The sequence below is a fragment of the Botryllus schlosseri genome, chromosome 2, assembly GCF_051294905.1.
Source record: "Botryllus schlosseri isolate E-star chromosome 2, Bs_hap1, whole genome shotgun sequence".
In the NCBI taxonomy this organism is placed as follows: domain Eukaryota; kingdom Metazoa; phylum Chordata; class Ascidiacea; order Stolidobranchia; family Styelidae; genus Botryllus; species Botryllus schlosseri.
In genome coordinates this window covers 31,664,125-31,692,101 of record NC_137237.1, presented here as the reverse complement: position 1 = coordinate 31,692,101, position 27,977 = coordinate 31,664,125, and the positions used below count along the sequence as shown (strand labels likewise).

The following is a 27,977-nucleotide window of genomic DNA, read 5'->3' as shown; positions in this document are numbered from 1 at the left end:
ACAGATAGCTTGCCTCCTTCAAAGGGGCACTGCGTTCTAAATATGATGTGTTAACATATGTAGCGCAATTCATAGGCAGCAGTCATTTTATTCAGAAAATGACCATATTCGAACTGTAGTTACATATGAACAAATTATCAAACCTATTTCACGATGATAAAATAACTCTACTACTTGACACGATTCAATGCAATTGATACTTGAAAAAGATTGTAGCCTACCGAATTTGAATGTACTTCAAGTGAATCTTGCTAGTTGGTCGACACCCTCTCAGAACGATTATAGCCTACCCATGGAGCGGAATTTTCCATAAAATCTCAGCGAATCTTTCGTTCACATCTGTGTCACGGGACAACGCTGAATGTGCCTAAAATCTGGGATTTCCAAAATTATATTTTGATTCAAATTACTCAAGAATACCTCTTATTTTCCAGGTATTTCCTACTAACTTGTCGACGTTATTGAAACTAAAATTAGGAAACACGCAAAGTATCCTACCTCCATTAGTTAAATGTACCGGTAAGTAAAATATCAAGACCTCGGAAAGGAAGGAATAGATGAATGGAAACAAATGCTTGTTTAATGCGCTGTTCAGAAGAAACATTGCATTGATGTACAACAATATGACTTCCTTCCGTTTTATGCGCCATATGTTTTCTTACTTGCCCTTATCCCAGAAGCAATGAAAACAGTGCAGGCCGTTACGATATCGTAAGCATTCCAAGGTTGGTCAATGAAGCTGAAGTTAGTCACAATAGCCAATAGCCTAATGGCACAATGTCATTATGAAACACTTGCACTTGCATCAGTCCCTAGTCCTATTTACTAGGCCTATTATGTTTATAATTGCCAGTCTGCGTGCATTCCAAGCAATGATTTGAGTACACCAAGGTTTTACGCACGATTAGACTTGCCCAAATTTACAGAATAACAGAAAGTGCCATCCCAACTCTGCGTTGGTACCTGAAAACGACAGCTACTGTGGAAGTAATGACCTGTGATCTATACCAGGCCTACCATGTAATTTGCACATAGAAAGCACATCCACATTGCAGATTTCGCGTCATCTATGGCGTTTTTGTAGTTGTGCATGTCCATTAGCCTTTTCAAAGCTCCAAAGAAGGACGAAGTCCCAATAAAGAGGACATTAAGGGGTCCTCCTAGGACATTTTTGATTTCCAGAAAATGGAGGACAAATCCTCCTAAATGAGGACATTTATGGCAACTGCTAATCCTACATAGCAGGCATTTCGCCCAACTGGAGTCAATGCCTTTAAACCTGGTACAGCAGCTCCCAAAAATAAATACCTAACGGACACTACATGTGACAACTGAACATCAAATTACTAATTGAAATTGCAGTATCAGTCTCCCTGATCTGAATCCCAGAGGAGGTTCAAGTGCAATTTGGAAGATGGACACACAACATTCCGTATTTGACAAGGTAGGCCAATCTTTATTCCGTAAAATTATGAAAAACTCGAATATAATAATCAGCACTTGCTTTAATTGTTTAAAAATCTGTCGCTATAGCCAGGGTCTTTGCTACACCAAGTCCCTAGATGCATCTCTTTCGCTCATTACCAGGACTGCGCAAAATCAAGTAGGTGATCTGAGTATCCCTCAATATGGCGTCTTAACTGTATGGATGATACAGAAGGCTCAATTTATATAGGTCCATTATTACGTCACGACAAAAATTCAAGCAAATTCTACAGCACATTGGAGCTAATTTATTATTTTTCAAACATCCCACTTCGCATCAGGTGTGCAATAGGGTTATGACTAGAAAAAAAATTCAAAATTTTGTGTGTCCTGTAGTCACAAACGATGAACTTTTGTGTCCTGATTTCAAAATTAACAACTGTGAAGACTGGTTAAACAAAAACCTCCCGCACAAAAATTTTCCAGTTTTCACTGTATGAAAGGATAGGCTTTTTTTGTAGATACAGACTATAGCCTATAATATATATACTGACTTATTTGAATTTAACTGACACAATTCCAATTACGAAGATTTAAAATAGTATTTCGGTAAATTGTGATTGCCGAGATTGAATTAATCCGATCGTTTTCTTGCTTACAGACAAAATTAAATAATTAATAAATAATTATTAATTTCGATTTTAGATGTAGACTATATATATCGTATAATTTCAATTTGTCTGACACAAATCCAATTGGCTGTTCGAAAAGGCGAAAGTAGAACAACTCAACATATTTTCAGCGGTCTAGAAAACCAATTCGAGGAATATGATAATTTGAAAATGCCATAAATCATATGTGACTCAGCAGTATCTGGTGAAACTGGGCGGCGGAAAGTCGTTGTGAAACTGCAAATTACAATGATGAGCAAGGTTTTTCATAAATCACAATACATTGGTTGCCACCATAATATTATCGATTCTTAAAGCATATGTCGGACTTCTTCAATCCAACATCCTCAACAGATCCAACTCTCAGCTACAAATTCGGAGATGATATGGTAAAACACTACGGAAACTTGGTACAATCCACCAAGCCATAATTTCAAATGAAAATATTAAAAAACCGAGGATGGAATGATGATTTTAAGTTTATCTATGTGCTGTGCAGAGCAGGCCGCTCTTGCAGAGAAAATAGTAGATTACCACCCATCAAATAGCATAAACCTCCATCTCTACGCAATGCGAGATGGAGCTCAAGGGTAAATTCCGTACTTCCAAGTCCCCAGATGGAGAGTAACTCTTGAGATATCATGCTTATTCATCACAAATGCGTGTCAGGAAGCCTGGTATTCTAACCAGATGTCTATAGATGGCATATACTGGAACCCGACCTATTATCGGTTCGCCGATAATATCGGGACGATATCCCACTTTGAACGAATTATCGCCATCGGCCATTGAAGCTGAAAAATTATCGGCAATTTTCGTGACGTTACAACATTGCGGTAAGAAGTCACAAAACTATCATCTTTGACAGCTATAGACTGAGAATATTGGTATATGTAACATAGCTTACACTTAACAGGTGTCCAGATGTAGCTTTTCTAGTTTATTTCATGTTCAAGAATTACAATAGCTGTGAAGCTGTTCAAATAAATGCTCTGAAGCTTTGAAAATGTGCTTATGTATATCCAACTTCTTTTGAATATCGTCTGAATGTATTGGGGTTCTCGGTCAAGGTGTGAGATATCGGTACCGACCAAGAAATTCAATATCGGTCGAGCTCGAGAGTATACCAAAGTTTGTTTGCTGCTATCTTTGCGATCGAATGTCCTGCAGCGATAAAGTGCCTTGAAATCCCATTGGCAGTCGGATATGTCTGTTGTAGATGTCGCTGACACTAACATAATAACAGAAAGGGAAGTCAGATTGATGGATGAACTTTACCAGAAGTGCAAACGGACATATGAAGATTAAATTTGTAGCAAAGAATACCTTTAAATTGTAAATTTTTTCTATATTTGGACGAGTGTCAAAAATTGAAGTTAATTTGTGCGGGACATTTTTTTGATTTGAACAAAATGATTATAATTTTAATAATTTACACCAAAATGTTCATTAATTCCTGCTACAGGCAGATTTTTTTTTAGTCATAACCCTAGTGTGCAACTGTGCATTCATTACGAAAAACATAATTCGATTCAACCCCAGTATAAAATCGAAATCTGTACCTGGCATTCTCTTCCGTAAACTCTTCGGGATTCGAAGAAGCAGATGATTTCGGAGAAGGCAGATGATTGTTCGCAAGTATATTGAACGATACAGTTGAGAAGTAGAACATCGCTAACAGGAACATCCATGAAAGACATGAAACTTGACTTCCCAGATTCGGGCGGTGCGACGGTCGATGAGAGTGATCATGAGAAGGATGTTTATCTTGACAAAATACATTGATTTAATTTTCTGATACGATTGTGGATATAGACTAACCGCTACAATGTTCCTTCAAATTCTCTACTAGTGTCACGAGTGTCAGCCAAAAGTATTTGAGTCAAATTCAATATGAATGATATATAATCATAGAGCTGAAAATCTAAGGCTTAACCATATGAGAAGTTGTAAATTTTCTTGCTAACATCAAAAAATGAGAAATAATTTTCATATCTTGTTCATTGCGAGTGAATATCGGAAAGATAATTCAGATTTCACAAAAAATGGCTATAGCACCGCACCTATCCTATCCAGCAACATTTGTAAATGCAAGTGTGTTACCTATACCTTTCTGAGGTTTTCTTCTCCGTACTTCCATGTTTGCTATCGATATATTCTTCCAGGTGCACTGTAATGGTCTATCAGAGATCTAAGACGGAAATGCTGGAAAAATTATACAAACATGTGGCACAAGATATTCTACACTGCGACTGTAAATAATAAGTAGAATAGAATTTCACGACGCTGTGGGCAACATGGGCATTAAGGTAAACAATGTTTAAAACCATCGTTACACTGTTCAAACACATATATCTTGAATCCAGATGGCTCAGTTCAACGTATGCCAGCTCCGGGCAGCGTCTGTCTACGGTCGATCATCTAATCCGCCAGTACTTGCCACTGTAACTCACAAAAGGAACTCCACAATCTTTCAAACTTTCGCGAAGCAACGGCATCAAGTAACAAGTTTGTCTTTTGGCACAAATCAGTTGCTCTGCTAGAACATCTCATGCGAAACGATGCTGCAATCTTTCTTTCTTCATTTTTCCCACAAAAAAATATATATCGCCAAAGACAGAGTCCATTCAGTAAATTTTATTGATTTCGATAGGCGAATATCGTATGTGACATGCAAAAATTCAATTAAACGTGTAGCTAATAAAACGTTGATTAAACGTGTAGCAGACCGACAAGATAGCGTAATGGTGAAGCGTCCGGAAAGAAAGCCGTACAAGGCTATTATCTGCACCTCTGCACCTTCCTTGTCCAGCGGATCGTGTGTATGTATATCATGAGTCGGTGTATATGCCGCAAAAACATCAATGACAAAAATAAGTCGCGTCCTTTCCTTACCTTGATATGGGTAACTGACAGTGAATCAATCAAGCTACGAACCGATCAATTTTGGTTGGATGAAAAATAAAAACTCAATCTATCTATTTCTATCCTCATATGGGACATGCTATTTTTCAATCCCATGTCAAGTCGGTACTGGTCAAAATTTTCCGACTTGTAATAGCGGAGTAAAACCGTAGATTAGTAATCTATAGACAAATCCTCTTGAAAGAGGACGTAATGTGCTAGGTATATTCAGCATGTTTCTTGTCAGCTTATGAATATCACCTAGCGGCAAGAAATGTAACATGTGAGATTGCCTGTGAGTGGTATAGTTTTGTTTTGTTTTATGAAGATTGATCAGTGGGGGGATGATGCAGACGTGCTAACATTCGATAGTCAAATGTTGTTGCAGGAGAGCGTAGCAGGTTTGCATTTCACTCCGTTCGTATTTTCATATGACCAATTTACCATGTCGTAGCTTCTAGCACGTTACTTGAGTTTATATACATTGTGGCGTGTCGAGGTTAATCGTCGTGCCGTCATCTAACGCCAGAGTTTAATCATTGTTTTGTTTATCTGGCAGCGGAGACACATAACAAGAGCCAGTATGGTTGGCCCGGATAAATTCGTTGGCTGGGTGGACCAATCCGAATGGAACGATGTGTATTTCAATCTATTCTCTGGTGACGAGGAAAGAATAAAACGAGGCCTAACAATAATCAACATATGGAGGTGTAGGTTCGCAGGCGCGATCCCTGTCGCCATTGAGTCTACTTCTCAGATATTGGAATGCATGATCACGAAAGTGGACAATCAAAACATGAAGAAACTAAGTATGGCTACGTCTGTATCCCAGTTTCTTGGCCTCATTACGGAAAGAGCGCTGAAGAAACAAATTCATACGATGCCAATGCGGATGAGAAGTGAGGAAATCGGTATTCCGCAATGGATTGCAACACTTCGTCATGAAATTGCGCACGGATTAATACCATCGTACGAACTATTGGATAAAGGAATTCGGTTTGGGCTCGAATGGCTGCGTATAAATCACTGGGAAGAACATGCTCGATACTTCTGTGAACGGCAAAAAACTGATATAGAACGGCACCTCGAATCCCAAATGGATCCTGAAAAATATGCCGATAAGGACACCCCTGACCCGAATGCTGTTACTTCAGCGTCCTGGCAGCTATTCGAGCCAAATGTCAGCGAATGCATTCTTGGTGTTATGCCGGGACAGACAAGAGAGAAATTATGGCAGCAACTTCACGGACCTGACACTTTCGATTCTAATGAAAAGTCAAATCCTATCGCAGTAACAACCCCAATACAGTCTAACGCACAGTTTCAATGCTTTGAGATACCGCTTTTATAGTGAATCAGTAATATTATGGTAATAGCTGATACATCTTTGCAAGCATGAGCATTTGCGCAATCACTCGTCAAAGAACGATAGGCAGCTGTCTTGTTGACTTTCGTCATATTAATATGGCAGTATTGCAATTCCCTGCATGCTATTTGAACCGATTATGTGTTACGGCATAGGACGCACATTTATATCGGAGCTTTTGAACAAGTAGAGGCTTTGAATATGAAATCAACAGGAAGACCATCGACTAGCGTGTCCTTTTGACATCAAAATCGTTATTGATACAAGACTCATTTCGGCACCTATACTGAGCAATCTGTTTTCACTGTGCAATATCCTTGTGAATGCTGTTGTAAGGGCCAGGTGGGATAGCTGGTAGTTCCCACAGAATCGATGATGGAACTGTGCGAAAATGTTGTATTCTTGATGAAATATATTCTCGGCTTAGACTGGTATCAACTCCACAGTTTTTTTTTGTGAAGATTTTGCATCGCTTTCACAAATAAAACCACCACGACTTGGCGATGTGAACAATGCGTGACAGCGATATTATAATTTGGCATTTATCTTGATCAAGAACTGTTGATTTACCGTCAAAGTAGGCCTATATGAGAGGACTTCTCCCACCTCTAAATAACCCACTTTGATTTTCACAATTCCTTCAACTTCGCCCAAGCAACCATGCTTTCAAGCAACGAACACACAAACGTCACAATAGAACTATGCAATATGTAATCCAACTACAATCAGTAATGAAACAATGATAGCAATAATCCAGTCGTCACAAATGTGACGGGTGAGTCAGAAACCCCAAATAAAACTCGGCAAACTACAAAAATTCGTAAGTGTGAGGTGCAACATAAGCGGAAATGATATGCAATGCGCGGTTGCGGGAAAAATAGAATATTAGAGTATGACTGTGTTGAGTGTCAGTCACAATGTTACAGGGCGGTTTAGTAAACAGTTCATGATGTGCGGGTTGTAGGCCTATTTTATTCAAATATAAAGAGAGGATGGTTCGAAATTCCAATGATTAAACAATAGAATAAAAGGGTTAACGCTTCATCTTATCGATAATAGCTGCAAGGATAGAACAAGAGCTCGGTTCAATATTGCAAATTTACCGCACAGCATCTGTAAGCGTATTCCAGCTTGAGGACCAGGGATGAGAAAGGATCGAAAAAAAAGGGATTCAGACATTTTGGCCGAATTCGAACTGCAGTCGGCTACATTTTTTTTTCTTCTAATTTCAACAATTTCAAATTCTTATGCGACTGGCAGAGTTCGGGGTAGCAGGCTATCAGATTCGGACATGTCACGTAATGGAGATTGCATCTGGAATTAGATTTGAGACTCAAATCAGGAGCGCAACTTCGATTTGAAAATATTGAAGTTTCTTGTCTCCCACGAAGGAGTCTGTAATAAGTAGGTCTATTGTGTACCATTTATTTTATATTTTTATAGACGTGTTAGAGATGGGTGCCGAAACAGTTCTGATTTAAAACGGCTAGCCTTCGTTCAGCAATGTAACGAGACCAAGATCAACGCATTAAATCAGACGCAAGAATGTAACCCCCACATGAACTTTGTATCTCGGGGCACGGTGCAGGAGTCATAACCAAATGCGCACCATATTATGCATATCAATAACATAAAACGCCAGATGGCAAACAGGTTCACGCATTAATATTTTATAGCAACAAAAATCATTAAGTATATGAAAATTGAAATCACAATAGAACCGATGGTCGAAGTCAAAGGCTTAAAAAATATTTATTAATCATAAAAATAGCTGTGCACCAGTATTCACAAACACAATGAATCGATATAGAAAGAGCAACAATGATATCAGTTAAAATTTGGTCCATGTCAGTACCATGTATATCAGCAATATATGAATATAGAAGCCATGTGAATTGGGTGGGTCTACAAACGTAGAGTAGTAATATGAGGTTCAAGTAATTCATGTTGGTACCTTAGTATAACAGAGTTCCAAGGTGATAAATATGAAAAATTGTTCTATTTTACAAAAAAAACGAGTCAATGCTATATAAAGTGAGTGAAATATGTCTGGCAGTCTTTAACAGTTTGTTAGTAAAACTTGACCAGTTTCAGTGATCCTTGTAATAGTAATCCACGCCGGCATGGGAATCGTTATTAGCGAACCGCTTTCTGGGATTGTACGACACACTCGAGCTCACAAAGTCGCTGTCTCGATTCATTTCATCCAGCTCGTAATCCCGAGAGTATCTGCGGCTGCAAAAGAGCAAGGCTGTTTAGGGCGGCTAACGTGAACAATTGAGCATCGATTTGGATTTAAAAAATTGAAGTCAATGATTTGGGTCGGTCCGATCCTAAACCAGGCTCTTTTTTTTCAAGTGGCGTTTCTTCGTTGCAGGGTTCGGACACGATACAAAATCGAAAATAATGTCCCTGTGACTTTTGACCAAATTACTGTCATTGAGATGAAGTTTGGATTCAGATTTAGATTTCATTCTCAAATGCATAAACAGGTTTGAGTTTTTCGTTGATAATTCCCGGATTATCCACCAATCAAGGATAAAACTCAAATAACTCCGTTTCTATTCGTTGGAATTGAGTCAAATTTGTTTTGCATCGTTTTTGAAGACAACTCGACAATTTCACGGGGTTGACAGAAAAATTGTGAATTTTTTTTCCATATTTCTTAATAAATTAAAAGTTTTAATTGGCTCTGCAGCGGCTTATACTTGTTAGAATTGAACCAAATTTGGTGTGGTCCGGAAAAAAAGTTATTTTTGAACAACCCTACCCTCACACCCTGTGACATTTCCGTGACAGATAAGTAGATAAGTGTGCCATGCATAAAAGCGCACCACGGTAAAGTGAACAAATCCCCTACCCCGTATCTCCATTCGTGCCGACCACCACGGGCGGCCGCGACGGCACTGTGCTCAAATGTGTGGTTTCAGTCCTGTGCGACACAGCCGGAGACCTGTTTGCGTGCGCGACACGCTGTCTGCGATTCGTAAGCCTCAACTGCAACGCCCGGTAATTCGAAGCCGAAATCGTCAGCGAGTGCATCATGGCGATGATATTGATAAGCAATCCAGCCCAGCAGACGAGCATCAGCTGCCACGCGTGTTGATAGCTGTTGCAGTACCCGTCCAGATCGCCTACGCTACGGCTTGACGTGCCAGGCCCGCAGATTTTGCCGAAATATTCATCCGTCGTGCTACGGAACATGATCAGCCCGACTTGTACCAAATCCACGCAGATATCCTTCGTTTCTCCTTCGGATCTAATCGGATTGCGCAAATCCTCACACCGCAATATCACCATACGATAGTAGTACACTCCGAGCGTGGCGAAAGCCAGCCAGAACACCCAAGCCAAGAGCAATAAATAGGAACAAAGTATCACGAAAACACTGCAGCATATACCGGCGCTCGACGTTTTACATCCTCTCCTTCTTCGTTGCAGCTCTGTAGTGCTGGCGGCTCCATCTGCGATTACGATGAAGGAAAACAACACCATAAACGGTATTATCCCGTAGAACGACCTCTGAATGCCCAAAAACACTTCCGGCACTCTGTTGCCTGGGTTGCGCGGGTCTCTCAACTCGTAATGACTGCCGATACTAGACTGGACTCCGTCTCTCACTAGAAAATACTCGGGAGGCGGGTCCATAGCAGGGTTTCCGTTGTGTATGCTGGGACCGTACTGCGTGAAAAGATCTTGCGTGGTGTCAAGCACGGCCCAGCCCGCTCCGATAAACAGCCCGGTGCCTATCCACATCAAGATGAAACAAAATATAGAAGCAAGGGGAAGCCGTCCAATTGTGATTAAACAATCGACACAGCACGAGCAGCACCCGGCCGTTGCTTTCAATTCATTTCTCGTCGGTCGTCTTGACGGTACATCCTCCGTTAAAATCCGTCTTGAACCGCTTGGCGCTTCCGATAAAACCCTCCTTGACCCGCTAGGGGCGTCTTCTAAGTGTCTTCGCGACCCACTCGGGGCTTCAGATAACAGTCGTCTGGATGCGCTGATCCCACTATGTCCGCCGTGATCACTGAAATCGTTGGTGTGATCGTAGAATTCGATCACTTGGCCTTTGGCGTCGATGTCATACCCGCGATAACCGTCGTCATCCAACGGTGGGCCCATATGGTCCACGCTGTGCACAGACATTATATAAATTATGAATTAAAGGTAAAATCTGGAAAACATGCGTGGAAATATCAACAAGGTACGCAACACGATACCACAATCAAATCCACAACATTTAAAAAGCAATAATTGCGAATAATTTCGCCAAATATTCAAGACGCCAAAGTGCACACAGACCCACGCCGCTTGCACAGTGTGGTCATTACCAAAGAAGTTGTATAATATATCACAGGATAGCAGAATGTAGCGAGACTACACAGAACAGCGTGTTGAAGCAAGTACAAGCAAAGCGGCAGAACAGAGGAAAAATCACACACAAAATCTTTATCTCGACGCAGCCACCATCAAAAATTTACTGCTCTTCGGTACCAGTCTTGTAAAGTGAATCAAAATGACCATTAGAGTCACAAAGTAGTTGTATTTCTAGGTAAGCAACACTCAGCCCACCTTGATACAACAACAAATTGATTATGATACCAAACAGCAATGGTAATAGATATCTATACACCAATTCAAACACTGTTTGAAAAAAAACAGGTATTAACAAAAACAGAAATAGATCATGTGACAAAAAATACATAGTCCAAGAACACTTATACAGACAGGATAAAAATAAATACAGCATACACGCAATGCAAATGGTGCATAGAATGGCTGCAAACGACAGAGAATATCACAGTCGTTAAAAAATCACGACCAGACGTCGGTAATTGCACGTAACAAAGATCGCATATACTCAGGCAGAACACGCTTTTCTTCCAAGAGTCTCGTTTCTCGGAGAAAGAGATGCGTCCTATACGCGGTGAATTTCAATATTTTCATAAATTTTGTGGCTGCTAAGCGGAAATGTTATTATATTTCAAGTACGATATACATATCCTTATTCCGGGCACAACATGATGAAAAACTTGCAACCATTAAGAGCAGGAGTAGGCAAAATCAAGTACGCAAGTGATTATATTTTGAATTTAGCATAAGGCTGTGACTACTATCTATTATCATGACGTTATGATATTATGGATAATTTGGAGAAATCAAATATTATCTTTTAGGCGACCAAAAAGAAAATAGCTCTCGTTACACACCGAAATGTCCATTTCTTCTAACGTACGTGACATTGTGCTACATGTTTCAGAGTCTACAATTTGATCAATCAAGGACCCGAGGGGAGCACCATTTCTAAACTGGAAAAAAATTGTTTCTCGCTACTCTACTCGACTTTATATAATTAATACCCAATTGAGACTGGAGTAATGCTTCTGCCCAGTCCTGATTACGCAAACACAGTTCCACAAAAAGGTTCAGTACGGTACCACATATTTCAAGTCAATCGTTGTTCTTCCATTTATCTTCGTCTTGCTGTTTCGCATCAGGCCTGATTTGGTTCCTAACACCGCTCAGCAAATTCGACGCTGCCTCCGTCCCCATAACCAACGGCTTTACAACAGCAAGTGGAATATGCCGTAGCACGACTCCGACAGCCGCAGTGGTACCTTTCATTTCATGTTCTTTCTGTGCCATCTGCACCAGCGACGATGTTCCTTCCTCCAGACCTTGTTTTAAAACCGTATAGGCGTTGCTGACGCCTTCTCGTATATCAGCAGGCTGGTTTAGACGAGGTTTAGCCGAGGAACGCCAGTTTGGATCATTCAGGTCACGCGGGTGAGCCGGCGATATCAATTCACGCGTGGTCTCTGCCGCGTAATGAACGGCCCCGGCGGCGCTGTTGGCCAATTCTAAGGTAGACATGGCTGTGGACGTGCCAAACGAAGTCACGCCACGTTGTATACCACGTACTATACGGCCGTCTTTGCGGTATTGATCGATGGGCAAATAGAAAAAATCTCGGATTCCTCCGAAAAATTGCCCGACCGAATACAGAGGCCCTACTCCTCCTAGAATGGAAGGAAACTGATTGGCTTTGATGTCAGTGGCCCACTCGTTAATCAGAAAAGACACAAGCCTCTCGACACCCAAGAGTCCTTGCTTTCGAACGATTCTTTTTAGCCGTAATTGCGACCCGTTTAGCCGTACTATACCTATAAGTAAGCCGGAAATTGCGCCTTGCTCTGTGTCGATACGCTTTCCGTGATAGTCCAAGCGTATTGGTACTGCAGGCGAAAAGATCAGCTCTCGGAAATATATTGGCTCGTAAGGTTTCGAATGGCTCGGAGATTGGTTCGATGATTTGGTCGTGGTTTGCGGATTTTTATCGAACGCCGGCGATGAGTTAGTGTCTCTGACCTCAGACGCGTTTTCAAAACTGCCAGACAATCCCTCTTGAATCTCAGCAAAGTAGTTGCTCACAAAGTACAGCGTGTCTTGATCCACATTAAGCCGGAGAGGCTGTAACGAAACCCGTAGCTTATTCTCCGTGGGCGCGTCCAAGCCTTCCGGGCGTATCTGCAGTATTTTGATCAGGACGGCTTTAGCGTGGGTTTGCCGCGGGCTTTCTTCGCTGTGAAATCGGTACAGAAACTTATTGATCTGAGACGTCCGTAATTTATCGCGCACCTCCAACTCGTTGATCACCAGCACAAGCCTTTTCGCCTCGTAAGTCACATCAGGATACTCCTCGTACCTGGCGCTGATTTTCGACAACTGAAACTCCATCATCATGGTAGAATCGCGATTTGAACCCTGCCTCGTGTTTTGACCGCGATATCTCGCTTTGCCCGGAGATGAAGAAGTTCCAGACTTAACATCGTCGAAATCTCTGCCGCCGTACATGCACCAGATAACCGACAGCTCGTTTAAAGAGTACAGGGATACCGGAGTGGGGAAGTGTTTGGGTGCTTGAAGCTGATCGATCTTGCCGTAAGACGGTTCGAAGTGATTCTCAACAATCAGGACGTCAGTCTGAATATCGGTTTTGTCTCTCGGGAAAAGATAATTGATGACAGGCTCGCTATCGCAGCTCGAATCTAACATCTCTTCGCCGATAATGCAGAAATCATCGTCGTTTATAAAATTGGATGTTTTTAAAGGGAGGGAATTGACGGAAGAAGTCATGTGCCGCAAATTTCGACCTCCAAAGTCACCGGTCTGTTTCGAATTGGGCAAAACAAACATGGATTGCGCCATGATGTCAGCGTTACCGAAAGCGTGCGGCCTTTTTTCGAAATTGGATTCCGCAGCGTCTTGATTGGTGTTTCCATCATCATCCAACATTGCATCTGCGATCAGATTCATGATGTTTTCGTTCTGATTATCGTCCATTGCATCTGACGGGCGCCTGGCCGGGATGTTGCAGGTAGTCGAGTCATCAGAGTTTACGATTTCTTGGCCAAAATCACCGCCTGCAGCGATGTGTTTGATCAAAGAACAAAGCAGTACGCACGAATCCGTACAAGTGCGAATGGTCACCAAGTTGTTAGAAATATTCAATTCAACGGCAGGGTGCTCGGAGATATCTTCAAAGTCACCCAACAGCTGCAATACCAACTCCAAAACATTTACCTCCAAAACGCAGATGTAATCCTGATTGAAATAAGAAAGGCCCGATACGGGGGAGATATAAAACTTCGCATCGTCTAGCATCATGTGAAACACGGATTTTGGTGCGCTTGACACGATATTTGACGAAAAAGAAAATGAACTCAGCGTCAGCACTGAATTCACAGCAGGCGACATGTATATCGGTTTGTACTGAATCGCCGAATTTGCGACGTTCAAATGAATCTCTGTGATATAAGGAGGTGGTTCGTAACCCAAAACCTGATCGTCAGCAGCGTCAAAGAATTGCATGATTTGTTCGAACCAATTTTGTCCGGATTTAGAGAACCTGTGGGCAAGCAAGACTTCGTTGAGGCAAGTCGCTATCAAAAAATGTCTGGCGCATTTCTCATCGGTTTTGATTTTAATGACGAGGTCAAGCATATGCCGGCCGCCGTCATTAGTCACCGGCCTCGTGAACACTCTTGAAATCTCTCCGGGACATTGTGTTAAAACCTTGTCGAGATGTGACGGTTGGTTTGCAGTGTACGGACCGATGTTAGATAGAATGTCACGTGACGGAACAGACGATTTGTGGAACAAGTCAAATTCTCCGATTTGAACACAGACGTAATCCAAATTGGGATCGCCGCAATAACTCACGACGTAGAAAACATTTGCGTTTTCCAACATCAGCAAAACTTCTCCGTGGTTAGACTCGGATTCATCCGAAACGATGCACTTTGTTACGACTTTGCCGTATCCTATCTTTGTCACGATAGAAACGAGACACTGTTCTTTCGAACCGATTCTTCTCCGAGGTGACCCGCCATGCAGTGAAGGCATCCTGTATCCGATGGAATCATCCGAATCTGATTCATACGAAAGTGTATCATCGTCGCGGTCTTTTAACAAATGACTGGCGACATCAAGCCCGTTTTTGTAAAGCGGATGGCAACTGCCAAGCATAAGCGTGGACTTTGCGTCCGAAGATTGAGTGGGTAACTGCATAGCGGGAGCCGCCGGAGTCCAAAGCAAGATATCATTGTTGATGCGGTTGTAAAGGTTTTCGAAGAACGAGTGCGATTCCAGAAACATATTCACGGCGGGCAGTTGGATTGAAATGGCTGCGCGAGAACGCGAAACGCAGTGTTCGGAAAATTCAGATAATTCGTTCGCGTCCCCGGGTAATATCACTTCCTTATCGTTGTACATGACTTTCTTCTGAGAAAAAGGTGACACCTCGGCGTCAGTTCGGTCATCGTCGACAGAGAAATCGATTACTTGATCGAACCATACTTTATCAAACTCTGACTTGGCCGGGCTGTCTCCACCGTCCTTATCACAATCGATATCCTCCAGTACGTTATGACCGATGTCTTGAGCTGGGTTGAATTTGATTCGGATCAAGGGATAGTCTAAGTCGCTGACACTATCTTTATCGTCTGTCAGGGAGGACATCTCAGCAGGCGCTTGGCTGATATGCAGGAAGGACTTCGGTTGGCTTGGAGTTTCCGAGAATAGCACGTGTAAATCTTTCATGCGTACACTGACGTTAAGTTCTTGAAACGACTGCGTCGGGGTATGACCCAGTTTTGGCAAAGTTTGCACGGACTTTTCACTCGGTGAAAACTCGGCAGAAAATGCGACGTCGTGGCCCTCGAGAGTCAGTATCTCCTCGCGCAATACTCTGGCGTACCAAGCAGTGCGGTGCGTTTCAGGACGTAAATCCGCAACTGGAAATCTGAAATTCACTCGAAAGAAGGAAGTCGATACGGTTGTGTCGATTCGATTGTCTTTATGATCTTCACTGAGAGCTTCGTTGAAAATGTCATTTTGAAAATGCTTGTCTTCATATGACGTGGGTTTCAGCAAGCTAGTCCGATTCGACACGGTTTCGTTTTGGGTGCCTGTGAAAGACAGCAACGCACTGATTCTGTCTACAATACTGACATCGATTTCAGTTTCGCAAGCAGCCAAATGGACAAATAGCGTCGTGTGAATCTTTTCTTTCGTAGTCTCGCTTTTAACATGGATTCGGACATGAGGTGACATTGCGGATTGCGGCAGTTTCGAGTGAGATGCGTGTTGGTCGTTGAAGAATGTCAATATCTCGGAGTGTACATATTTCTTTCGAAAATTGCTAGGCGTTAGTTCAGTGTTTTTACCCAGCTCGTCAGAAGACGACGGACTTTGAGCGGAAAACAGACACTCTGTTAGCTCAGCCTTGCCAAAAGACACGTCCACATTTAACAGTCTCGACTTGACATCGGCATTGAAGTGCACGCCGTTTATCAGCAATCGAAGGTGATCCACAGAACAAACTTGCGCGAACGGATCTCTGGTTTTGGTTAAGGATTTCATATTTCCCTTAATAGAGCCCAAAATGAGCTCACATGCCTCAAAATACTCACAAACGCCAGCAGAGTGTTCCGAAAGAGCCATTGCTCGGCCGTCTTTAATCTGTTTTTCATAACCAACATAGGAATCTAAATCACTGCTGGAATTTTCTAGTGGGTCGGAGTGTAATATTGTGATCGCCAAGCCACCGATGTGAATTTGGAATTGAGAATCAAGCGTCGTTGCACGTGCACGGTGAGTGTCCGAATGGTCATATTGGTTACCGTCAGCTGATGTAGAAAATACACGCTTACCCTCTTCTCTCTTACGAAAGATAGGATTGTTCAAATGTGGGTTGAATATATCTGTGAAGCCTGTGGTGAAACGGCTGTTAACAGATGTGGCGTATTCACTTTCTGTGTTATCCTGACTGGATTCGGTGTGACCAATAAGGGTACCCACTGTGGTGGTCTCAACATCCGAATATATATCAGTCTTACCCGTGACACTCCCATATCTTTTCGGATTGGCTTTGGCCATGTTTTGGGTATCTAACGGAACATGATAAGTTGATTTGCACGATTCATAATCTCCTGACGTGACCATGTCATTGAATTCGTTTTCTTTGCGTTCATGAGCGCCGGCCATTGATGATAAACCACTAGCAAATCTGGCGATTAGGTGTGCTTGATGTGGCGTGACCATCATTCCAAAAGTTCCCAAGAAGCATTCAACGTCTACTTTCGGGACCGAGGCATACTCGTTTTGTCTCAGACGCAGTTTCAATTCATGATTTCCGAAGAACTTCGCGATTAAAACAGGCTTAGATTTTTCATGGCAAGATTCTGTGTCCACGGATGGGGAAGAATACGACTCATGTTTTGCACCACTAACATCGCAGACGTCTGGCGAGTAACTGTTCGGCAATTCACCGGCAACATTTTCTTCACCTACGAGTACGCTGACTCCTGTTACCCGTAAGCATTTACAGGTTAAGACTTCGCTTTTCGAGTACGAAGTGTCTGGATCTTTACTGTCATTGTCGTTTAATGCGATTTCATCAAAACAATCGATTTTGTCGATGCAGATATCGACCAAAACACGGTTTCCATCCGCATCTGGCAACTGTGCAATACGTACCATAGTATCTGTGAGAGAAACTTGAACTTTAGTGAGAACAGTCTCAAGCAAATTTGCAAAGACATCAAGGCCGTCAAATAGTCCGCCAGATGACGATTCCGTCGTATCTTCTGCTTCTCGAAGGCACTCTTCCGCCAACTGCATCGAGGTTGTCATTTCACTGAACGATCGGTAAATCGAGCCAAGAGGATCGCTCACATCCTCGGGCATGTGGCATTTAGGCTGCACCATAAATTCCAGCCCTTTGATTTGAACGTCGCAATGATCAGTCAACAAGGAAGACCACGGCACCGTAATGGTTATGCTTTCGATGAATCCACTGACGACTTCTAACGGTGATCCCACTTTACTCAACATGTCGTTGATCGCAAAAACATCAACTTCCACATCTTCTACTCTACCGGTGCCATTATATAGATCTACACTGAGCTGGTCCAGTCTTAGTTTCTCTTTGAGAAACCGCCCGAGGTAATGCTGTAGGAGGTATTGGCAAACCCTTTCTTTGAATGCATCCGGAAGGATTTTGAACCACCTCGGCATTTTCAATGTTTATTAGCACGTAATTAGGCAAGGATCTACGTGTCTATGGTTCTGCAAGTATGACATATACTAACGAAGGATTATTATGAAAATAAATTAATAATAATTATCTCTGTTGTAAAGTTCAGCTCACTATGATAACGCATATAAAGATACTACCAATGTCTGAATAAAATGGAGTATTTTATCCAGATGATGATGTGCCCAGATTCAGGCTAAAGAGGCCTATAGCTGTGTAGCGAATAACATTTGCAAACAGGTCATACATAAAGAGGAAGGTAACTAAGTTCCTTCCCTAATGGTTTCACACATACAGATGAAATCACGACAGTTACACTTTATCAAAAATATCCTGGCATTCAGCAATCAAAAATATTATACCTTGCTTGCAATTTACAGATTTATCGTTTCTATAAGTATATAAGTCTGTCAATAGAATGTAGACACGTCTGAACAAAACGGTACCAGTAGCTGAATTCTCATTCACAAGTTTTGGTACAAATTTGTCATAGCCTATTCATCATGCCCTGTTTTGTGACCATTCAGACCTTGTTCCCCATGAATTAGGGCAAAGTGATTTTTCGATAATGGTATGATTATATCTTGTAGGCCTACCAATAAAGTTTAAGTGTGACAACATCTTTTGTCAGTGTTGAGTAGCTTATGTGATACAGAATCGTTTCTTAGTCATCTTTATAATCTGCTGTAAATAAATACATACGGTAGATCTAGTCGTACATGAAACCTTTCGGTAACATATTTAGTCACCACCAACCAACCACAATCACAATCTGGGCCTGAACTTGAACAGTGATCTGATATGACATATAAAGGAAGTTGGTGACCTTTTTACATAGTCATCCGCTTTTTGAATCTTGCAATTAGTGTAGGTCTACTCGAAGTTAGGGTGCCGTGAACGTGAACCCTGTTTTTGATTCTGAGAGTGCCGTGATTTGATGATTTCTCGAGTCTTGAGTAAAACGTTGCGAACTATTGAGTTGGTTGGAGACTTGGAGTACCATGAAAAATAGGGCGGGTAATGCTAATAAATACTCCCGTGTTACCCTAGCCCTATATAGAATGCAAATATAAGTTAACGCTAAAAATATCGACACGTTCTTTTCATCGTGCTGGTAGGATAGCTCCGTTGTTGTGGATGAAAAAATATATTTACACTACCAGACGACAAACAGGAAACGAAAAGTAAGGTAAGATTCGAAGTTTAGTACTGCATCCCAAGAATAATACTCGGGAAACGGGCATGAAACTGCTTAAATTCAGAGATCTTTTATCCGACGATTTTTTAAACGCTTTTCATAGAAATATTGAAACTGTGTACCGGTATTGTTGCTTCCAAAACATGATAACGAAGTTACATTTCATATTCAACTGATCACACCCTGCCAAAGAACAGGACAAATAGCACTCGCCAACATACGCACCTCGAATCCAACTGGAATAGGCATTTAAGCAACATACATATAACGAAATGACATAATACATTAAAAACTGCGCTTCCCCTCCTTTGTTTAGCTCACCAAATTACACCACGTGACCATAGAGCACTATCAATCTATCCTCGTTCATGTCTGAACACTGAACAGTGAAGTTGGTCTCACAGAAATTTACTTGTCGTGGCAACTGAAGATGTTCGGTTCGGTTTATAAGCAATTTTTATCAGTTCAATTCACCACAAAAATTGCGATACAAATAAATGATAGGAAGGTGTCGAAACGACTTCGAGTAGTATTTGAAATCATACACCCACCTCATCCACTGCCATCTTACATATGGAATACCAGCGTGAGGTAACCCCACTGGGGTTGCTCTCACAAGAAGCATATCAAATAAGCTCCAGGTATTACAAAACAAAGCCATTGGGATTATATCCAATATGCCAGCACGTAGTAGCAGGGCTGTGGAGTCACAGTCGGAGTCGGTGGAGTCGGAGTCGGAGTCTGGGTATTTTTCGCTTGATGGAGTCGGAGTCGGAGTCGTGGGGAAAATACTGACTGGAGTCGGAGTTGGTGAGAATGACCCTGACTTCGACTCCGACTCCGACTCCAACTCCAACTTCTCTATCATGAAAACATTTGCTTTCAAAGAATTTTCAATATCATTTTCATGTACCACCAATCACTGTTATTAATAACCATCATCATCATCATCATTGGTTTATTAGCAATTTTATCAGTTCAATACACCACAAAAAATGCGATACAATGAAAAGACAGGAAGATGTCGAAGCGACAAGGAGTAGTCTATGGAATCTGACACCCACCTTGGCCTAGGCGATGTAAAGAGGAGGCATGCACACTGAATGAAAGTAAAGAAGATAGTATAGAAAAAGGATGCGACAAGAAATAGGGCGGCATGTCAAGGGAAGCGAGATCGATAGGTCAGTCGTGGTCCGGTAATCTTGAGGATGGACTGTATTTATTTAGTAGTAATTGTTTGTATTTCGACTTGAATGTGGACATGCTCGTCGACTGTCTGATGGCCGGCGGGATACTGTTCCACACATCAGTATTTGATGGAGCGATGATCTTTTCGGTCGATCATATGATATTTGGACGACGTGGACGCGCGTGTGTTGTACTTGTGCGCTTTTGATTCAGAGGTAAAGAAGTCATTGAAATATTCGGGGCAACGACCGCAGTGAAACTGATACATAAACTTGGCGATTTCTAGTTTCCGCATATCTTCTATGTTTAGGACGCCAAATCTCTTCAGCAGCGACTTATTGGATGGGCAGCCAGGCCCTTTTGGAGCCCTAGCTATGATTCGGAGTACTTTATGCTGTAGTTTCTGCAGTGGCTTGAGTGCAGTTTTACTGGCAGCCCCCCAACAGAGGAGGCCATAATGTAACTTCGATTGGATTAAGGATTTAAAGAGTATCAGAAGAACCCATGCTGGCATGAAGCGCCCAAGGCTGTAGAACAGGCCGCACTTCGGTGATAATTTAGTTTCTAGGGACTGAATATGACTCTTCCAGGACATGTTCGAGTCCAGCAAAACTCCGAGATATTTGGCATTATCTGTGTTGGAAACGGGCTGACCAGCGATATTAACGGTTAGGTTATTTTTTGAATTTACTGTCAGCAATTGCGATTTCGAGGCGTTTATGCAAAGGTTGTTCTGGGCCGTCCACTCATGGACTGGTGCGGCCAGCCCGGGGCACGCAGGCCAAATTTGGCACACGAGAAGGTTAGGTGGGGCCTGCGAGGTAATTCTCGTAATTATTTATGACATAAGGTACAATTGCAAGGCCAACCAAAATTTGATTAGCATGACCGCGAAATTTGATGATGACTAAAACAACACTTCTGACGCATTGACGTATCCAGGGGCCAGCCACATTTATCCCAGATCTTCGTATATGACCATAAAGTAGAATATTTCATAGCAGATTTATTTGACTTGAAATTTTTCTCGGTACTTCGCATGATTCATTGTCACTAGATTTTTTGCATTCAGTATTTGAGCCCCCTTCTGACAAGTATAAATAGGCCTACGTACTATTCACAGAATTGAGTCTAACACTCGAGGAAATTAAACGAGCTATTGAAAAGCTGAAGCGTAAGAAATCCAGTTCAGACGTGTCACCGGAGATTTTGAGAGCAATGGCGTCATCCAAATTGATCATGGACAAAATCACAGAATTGTTCCAAACTATATGGGAGATTGAAAAATTACCCCAATCATTCGGCCACAGCAAGCTAGCTGCCATATGGAAGAACAAAGGAAGCAGAACCGATCCATCAACATATCGCGCTATTCATGTTGGAAGCGTATTCTGCAAACTGTTAATACAAATATTCATATCAAGAATAGAAGAATGGTACAACCAGCAAATTCTCGAATTCCAATGTGGTTTTAGAAAAGGGAAGGGAACCACCGACTGCATATATATGTCACAAAGCAGTCTCAAATCATTGCTGAAAAAACTGATAAACGAACATATGCCTTGTTTGTCGATCTCTCTTCTGCGTTCGACCACGTCAACAGAACCTGGCTAATTCGCAATTAGGAGATAACGTGTCGTCCAACATGCGGCTTCGCTTGTGCACTCGCAGCGAGATCGTCGACAAAACACTTGCACAAAATGATAGAGGCATATGTTCACTGATACCTTCGATTTTGCTATGTGTAAACGTCGAATAATCCTGTCCTTACCAAATGAGCCCAGTGGTATACAGATGCGACCCCCAATGTATGTTACCAACATATTTATTGATATAATTCAGTCATTATCTTGCCAAAAAAAAATTCGCGCTTCGCGCGACCACGGCCTGATTGCGCACTGCACATTTGCATGATATATTGCTATCAATATTAGAGCGTATTAATATAAGTTTTGTTTGCAGTTACCTACTTCGATTCGCTCCTATCGGACGACTAAAAATAGGTTATCAGCATTCCAGTTGTCCGCGCAATGGTTCGTAAATCTCATGTGTCCCTTTGGCCAAAAAAGTTGCCCACCCCTGATATAGATAAAATTAGACATTACTTGCAAATTACAACTCAGTTGCACAGGGGAAGAAAATCGCAATATGCATTTTCGCGATGCAGTCAAAATTGATGCAATTTTTGGAATTATACCATGATACTGTGACAAAGTAAATGCATCGGCTGGTTTTGTAAAATTGTAAAAATGATGTAAATTTGACCAAACGATGCTTCCCACTTGACAAAATTAAAAATATTTGTTGTGTAGCTTAGCTGTTTGGGTCGAACCAATGATATATATACAATGATTGGAAACTGCCACGCCCCTTAACGCTATAAGATAGATTCCCGGCGAAATCAGTCCGTCGCGGGATATGCTTGAGTAGAGGTACGGAATTGCGTATGTCGACTGTGGGGGAGTGCTGCAATCGACCTTTCTGGGGTACTAATTCACTGCTTTTCCCCAATTGGTTTAGTTTTTGTTGGATTCTTGAGCATAGTGAGGCAGTGCTGCATACTAGGATCTAATATAACTTTTAACAATGCACATTAATTTTATCAAAATACCGACTAGCTGTGAGGCATTTTAGCATCGGTTGCAACCATGCATGTACGACACAGCCAAAAAAATTAATAGATACTGTGGGTGAGCGTCAATATAGATGTGCAGAACCTAGAAGGATTGTTAAAAGAGGATTTTAAAATATTCTGGCAGCATTTATGTCACCTGATATTTTAAAAGAGAAGGGTTGATTACGATAATTGTGTGAGCAACTAAGTTGTTTTATATAGTATATGTTGTAATATTGTAGGGCCGAGTTCACTGGCAACCATGGTATCAGTATTGCGATTGTACCTTCATAATATAATATAAAATCGGAACTAACCGGGAACTAACATTGTACTGATTGGTAAAATGCTAACAGATATAACTTTTTACCGGGTCAGGCTGTTCAATCCACATTCCACATGAATGATGAGAATCGGCATTGTTCCAAACAATATTCCATCGGCAAAACAATGCACTAGAATGACATTGAGGATAATCACTCCATAGTTGGTATTGTGCACATCGACCTGGCGTGATATGTGACTACTCTCAATAGTTGAATCTTTCACACCGGGGTGTCCGAAAGCGTCTACCAATGCCCATTTATTCAAAATATACCTGGTAAACGTTTTTGCACTTATTTGATATGAACTACCCGTTGTGAAGTGTTCCCCATGAATTGCCTGTAAACCTTGAAAATTAACATGGAGTACTCGTTAAGATTGATAGCTGGACGGATTGTACAAAATAGATGATTTATGCATTTGCGAGCAACATTCTATGGTGTCTTATTCATTGAAAGGTTAGGAAATGATTTTGTAACCTTCGTCATTGTATAGTGTGTACGTCTATGGTTTTTTATGTATAACCTTCATAACTTTTCGCCATTTGCATCACGCTTTAAGACCTGAGCATGAGCATCAACTTGCATTGTATGTGCTGCTGCCTCAAATACTCAGGTTATTTTTCCAGCAATGTAACTCCACAATCATCCAATGCAAAATCTCTCTTGAATATGCATATTGCTCATATATATTGCATATGTGGCAGTACGGAAAATACTTGACGGATTGAATAAATAACTTGATTTCAATTGTAGTTGACTGGCAAAACTGTGAAATAAGAAATTCCCATTCTGTAAATGTCTAATGCATAAATTTTTTACAGGATCGTTAACATTTTTTATAAATTATAGTCCATTCAAACTTTCAAGAAAAGATTGTTCGTGTATTGAAACAGCCGCAAAGCAACCCACAGCCGCGAGGAAATTGAAAAGGATTCAGGGATCTTAATAAAAGTGCAAATCATTATCTTATGGGATTTCGGCACGCCAGGCCGTCCATGAGAAGCAACCATGTCATGTTCCACTTTGCTTCAGACATTGAGATATTTCCAAAGATTGTAGTCAAAATGAATAATACTTTGACGAATGGTGCCGGATTGGATCGATACTCATTGGATCGATTGATGCAGAGAAAAATAATCTTGCTGAAAGACTATGAACTGACTGAACGGCTTGAAACATACTAGTGTTCAAATGCCATGGTACTTGATGATTGAATGCCCTCCGATGTTCAACGTCATGTGAGATCGCTGCTCTACCATCCAACTGCCGTCCTGTCATTGTCATTAAGAGAGGATAAAAATGCTAGAATAAATAACATTTGAGAATATATATTTTTGTTACGTGACAAGAAACATTGACGTTATCAACTCCTACTAGGCACAGTTATTCGATTGTTCATAATAGCACAGCACAGTTTCATAAATTACAACAAAAATAGATGCAGACAGTACATTTATCGAGTGGCTTAAACATAGGTACATCTGATATTGTAATTTGCATAAACATGAAAATCCTCTTTTGCTACATATTCACTTGACTTAAATGCTTTCCGTTGACTAGGATTTTGGTTCTTGTTATTCTGAATTTAGATGACAACAAGTCTGACATGATAACAAAAGTTGTTTATGCAGTTTTCAAGTGTTATAGTAAATGAAATATCCATACCCTGTATAAAATTCTCAATGATATTATGGTGTTGATGAAATTTAGACACGACTAGTATCAGAGCATTTAGGAGTCCATGAAGAGGTGAGGTATTTAAGCTGTTCAAAATCCTTCTTCTGTAATACCCATGCGATGACACATTGTTATGATGCTCGGATTCGACCAACTTCTTCCATGATCACCTCGACCGTTGAGGGAATAGATGGTGATGTGTAAGTTCGGAGATTTGTAAGTGAAGGGGATTGTTGGATAGTCTCTATTCCGTCCCATTCTTCGAAGTCACCATCTTGCAAGTCAACTATGATTGTAAGAGTTGACAAACTGGACTGGACATGGACAACATTACAATTTAATGACCATACAAAGTATATGCTGTGAACAATCATTTATAGATCATTGGCTGTGCACAAGTCTATCAAACCTGACATGGACAGTGGCAGGAACTTTCTACCTATTGTGGGTCGCTCTTGCGCACACATACACTTATAAGATATACCATCATATCATGTTAAATTGTACTCATGAACAATGTTCCCTCTAATTTTTCACGAGTCTGCGCAAACACGTTAACTCACTGCGCAGGCCCTTGGACAATAGTGCGCAACCAGCCCCCCACATAAGGTGATAAACCGAACTTATCGGGGGCGAAGTCCCCCAGACCCCCTATCGGGCTCTGCGCTTTTTGCCGATATCATCTACATCGGGGGGCTTAGTGGCTATCTCGCCTAAACGCGCGAAGCGTGAAAATTCTATATGATTCATGATTGAATCGGTCAATATGATCGGGAATTACATAGCATATATCTATTGCTATCCATTTTTATCATCTCTCTGCTCACATAATCAGATTTACCGATAAAGCTGATCAAGTGATGTGTGTTAGAAAAGGTAGGTCCTCTAAATATTAATTAAACATCTTCGCGCGCACTCGTTGGTATAATGACTTGGTTATATGATGCTATGTCGTGACCTCCCATCGGCTATGTCAAAAGACATTGAAATCGCTCAAACGTACTAAACTAAAACACGAACACGATTTAAAATTGGTATTTCTCAACCGGCAAATAATGTTCCCTCGACATGGCATTTGTCTTGTTGTGGGACTCGGATCGCCAGCACATGAACATTCAGCGCCAGCCATTTACGCACCTGTGGACAATTAAACTTATATGTATGAATCGAAGTTTTCGGTCAGCATATAGGGCAGTCCTTTTCGGCCAAGCTTTTCTCGCTGCTGATCGTTTTGGCGCACTTCTCGGAGTCGCATGTCACATAGCCTATAACTTCATCTATGTCTTGGTGCGCCGTGGCATAAGGTAATGGCCGACGCCCAAGTGCCCATTTCTCTTAATCACGCCTATTTTTGTTGTGGGACGGGTACCCAATAATCAAGACATTTGACAAAATTAATTCGCGCACGGCGCGATAAATATTTTGAAAAATTCCCAAAAAATACACCATGATTTATGTTAATTCACGAAATAATTTTGGGTTCCTTTCGATCTCGGCCCCCTAATTGAGGGTTTGGGTGCGGCAGATACGGTCCTGAGGAAATCTTACGCAATGTTCATGACACGCGGAGAAGACTATGCGCTAGTTTCTCGCAGATTAACTTCGAGCTCGCCCATTGTTATTTATAACTATTGTCACGGTGGATATTATTTTCTTTATGGCTCACTCGCCACTTATACTGCTTCGTAGCGCACGTGTGTTCATTTACGTGAGCGACGTGGTGAGAGTAGCCAGCTTTGTTTTGCTGTTGTTGATCTGTTCATTTATTGTTTTATTTACTGGAGTATTTGGTCTTACCAGGATATTACCAGCAATTTTTCAACGGTATTTTAATAAGATATTCGTCCATTTGGAGTTCTTGTTTCGTACCAGTTGGGGAGGAGATCCAGAGTCAGCCTACTCCAATCACATTCTTCATAAGTCTCTACTTGGAGACGACAAAGGTTACAAAATCGAGTGTTGCCTACGTTACAAATTCTCCAATCAAGAGTCAAAGACTTCGATGCGCAAGTCAATGACATTACTATTGGTCCAAGAAAAGACCTTGATGCCGATCAGGCGATTTCACTCAGTGGTTTCGATATGCAAGCCACTGACAATATTTTGGCCGGTCTAGCAAGAGACTTCCACGCTGCCGATGCCTATTTTACTGAATGTTTGAGCGGAGCTACTCCCCGAACTGTTCTGTCTGCAAAAGACAGTCTCGACGAGACATTCTATCGAGTAAATACCCAGTTGAACAAACTTACTACCGGTATCAAAGAAAAGATAACCGAGGGCAGTGTCCATGCCGAATTGATATTAGAAAGAATTTTGTCATTTCATGACCTATGTCTATATACAAAGAATATTGCTGACGACACATTCCGTAAACTTATTACTGCTGAAAGTGTAAGTACGTCACTTGACAACTTAGAGACATTGTGGACGCAAGGGGAAGACAATTTGAAAAGGTTGGAACGGGAGACTTTCAGTGCTCAGTCAAAACTTAAACGGTATAAAGCAACAGTTTCGTCACAATTTGGATCATTAGCTTCTGTGACCAGTCATAAAGGATTCTGCGGCTTCGATAGTAATGACGCCCATAACAAAGAACTGCCAGTTGGCGATGCTATTAATGATAAACCACTCACAGAAGACTTTCTCAATACTCTGGCCATTCCCACGCAATGTCATATTTTTGCAACTTGCCCTACTACGTGTGTTGAAGGATGTTCGTTATCAGAAAAGACATCTTATTACCGGTACTCAGCCCCCTGTAATGGGCCGGCTGTGCAACCAGATTTGCCATTCAGTTGCCAGTACTCAGAAGCCTATAATGGGCCGGCTGTGCAACCAAAATGGTCCTCTACTTCTCAATACTCGACCACCAGTAATGGGCTGGCTTCGCAGCCACTTCTATCACATACTTGGTTCGGTCAGCCTCCAAGGATCCCCCGTAATGGGGCGGCTGATGCGACCAACTTTAATCGAGGCTTTCACACTTGTGAAATGTCCATTGAT

At 41.6% G+C, this 27,977-nt stretch overlaps 5 protein-coding genes across 10 annotated transcripts in view; 2 read left to right on the top strand and 3 right to left on the bottom strand.

Moving 5' to 3' along the window:
• LOC145457889 (uncharacterized) overlaps positions 1–27,977 on the top strand; it is a 444,934-nt gene that overhangs the window by 119,752 nt on the left and 297,205 nt on the right. The window lies entirely within an intron of this gene.
• Positions 1–27,977, bottom strand: part of LOC145458023 (endoplasmic reticulum metallopeptidase 1-like) — a 179,304-nt gene that overhangs the window by 21,160 nt on the left and 130,167 nt on the right. The window contains exons 1-3 of one of the 4 annotated variants that reach the window (XM_080336336.1): positions 4,433–5,086; positions 4,206–4,301; positions 3,659–3,863 (exon numbers count right to left, since the gene is read on the bottom strand). In XM_080336336.1, the coding sequence (XP_080192462.1) occupies positions 3,659–3,863; positions 4,206–4,236 (236 nt within the window). In that variant the 5' untranslated portion in view covers positions 4,237–4,301; positions 4,433–5,086. Of the gene's footprint in view, positions 1–3,658; positions 3,864–4,205; positions 5,087–27,977 lie in introns of those variants that run through there. The other 3 variants (XM_080336342.1, XM_080336349.1, XM_080336329.1) reach the window with 3 other exon arrangements.
• Positions 5,258–6,867, top strand: LOC145458267 (ribosomal biogenesis protein LAS1L-like). Its single transcript, XM_080336597.1, has 2 exons — positions 5,258–5,401; positions 5,560–6,867. Exon 2 carries the CDS (start codon positions 5,584–5,586, stop codon positions 6,349–6,351), a length of 768 nt encoding a protein of 255 aa, XP_080192723.1. The 5' UTR covers positions 5,258–5,401; positions 5,560–5,583; the 3' UTR covers positions 6,352–6,867.
• On the bottom strand, positions 7,055–10,518 carry LOC145458161 (uncharacterized). The gene is made up of 2 exons (XM_080336524.1): positions 9,227–10,518; positions 7,055–8,601 (listed from the first exon to the last, which is right to left on the bottom strand). The coding sequence occupies exons 1-2, from the start codon at positions 10,516–10,518 to the stop codon at positions 8,457–8,459; spliced, it is 1,437 nt and encodes a 478-aa protein (XP_080192650.1). The 3' UTR covers positions 7,055–8,456.
• Positions 10,546–18,072, bottom strand: LOC145457878 (autophagy-related protein 2 homolog B-like). The gene has a single exon (XM_080336178.1). It carries the CDS (start codon positions 17,950–17,952, stop codon positions 11,824–11,826), a length of 6,129 nt encoding a protein of 2,042 aa, XP_080192304.1. The 5' UTR covers positions 17,953–18,072; the 3' UTR covers positions 10,546–11,823.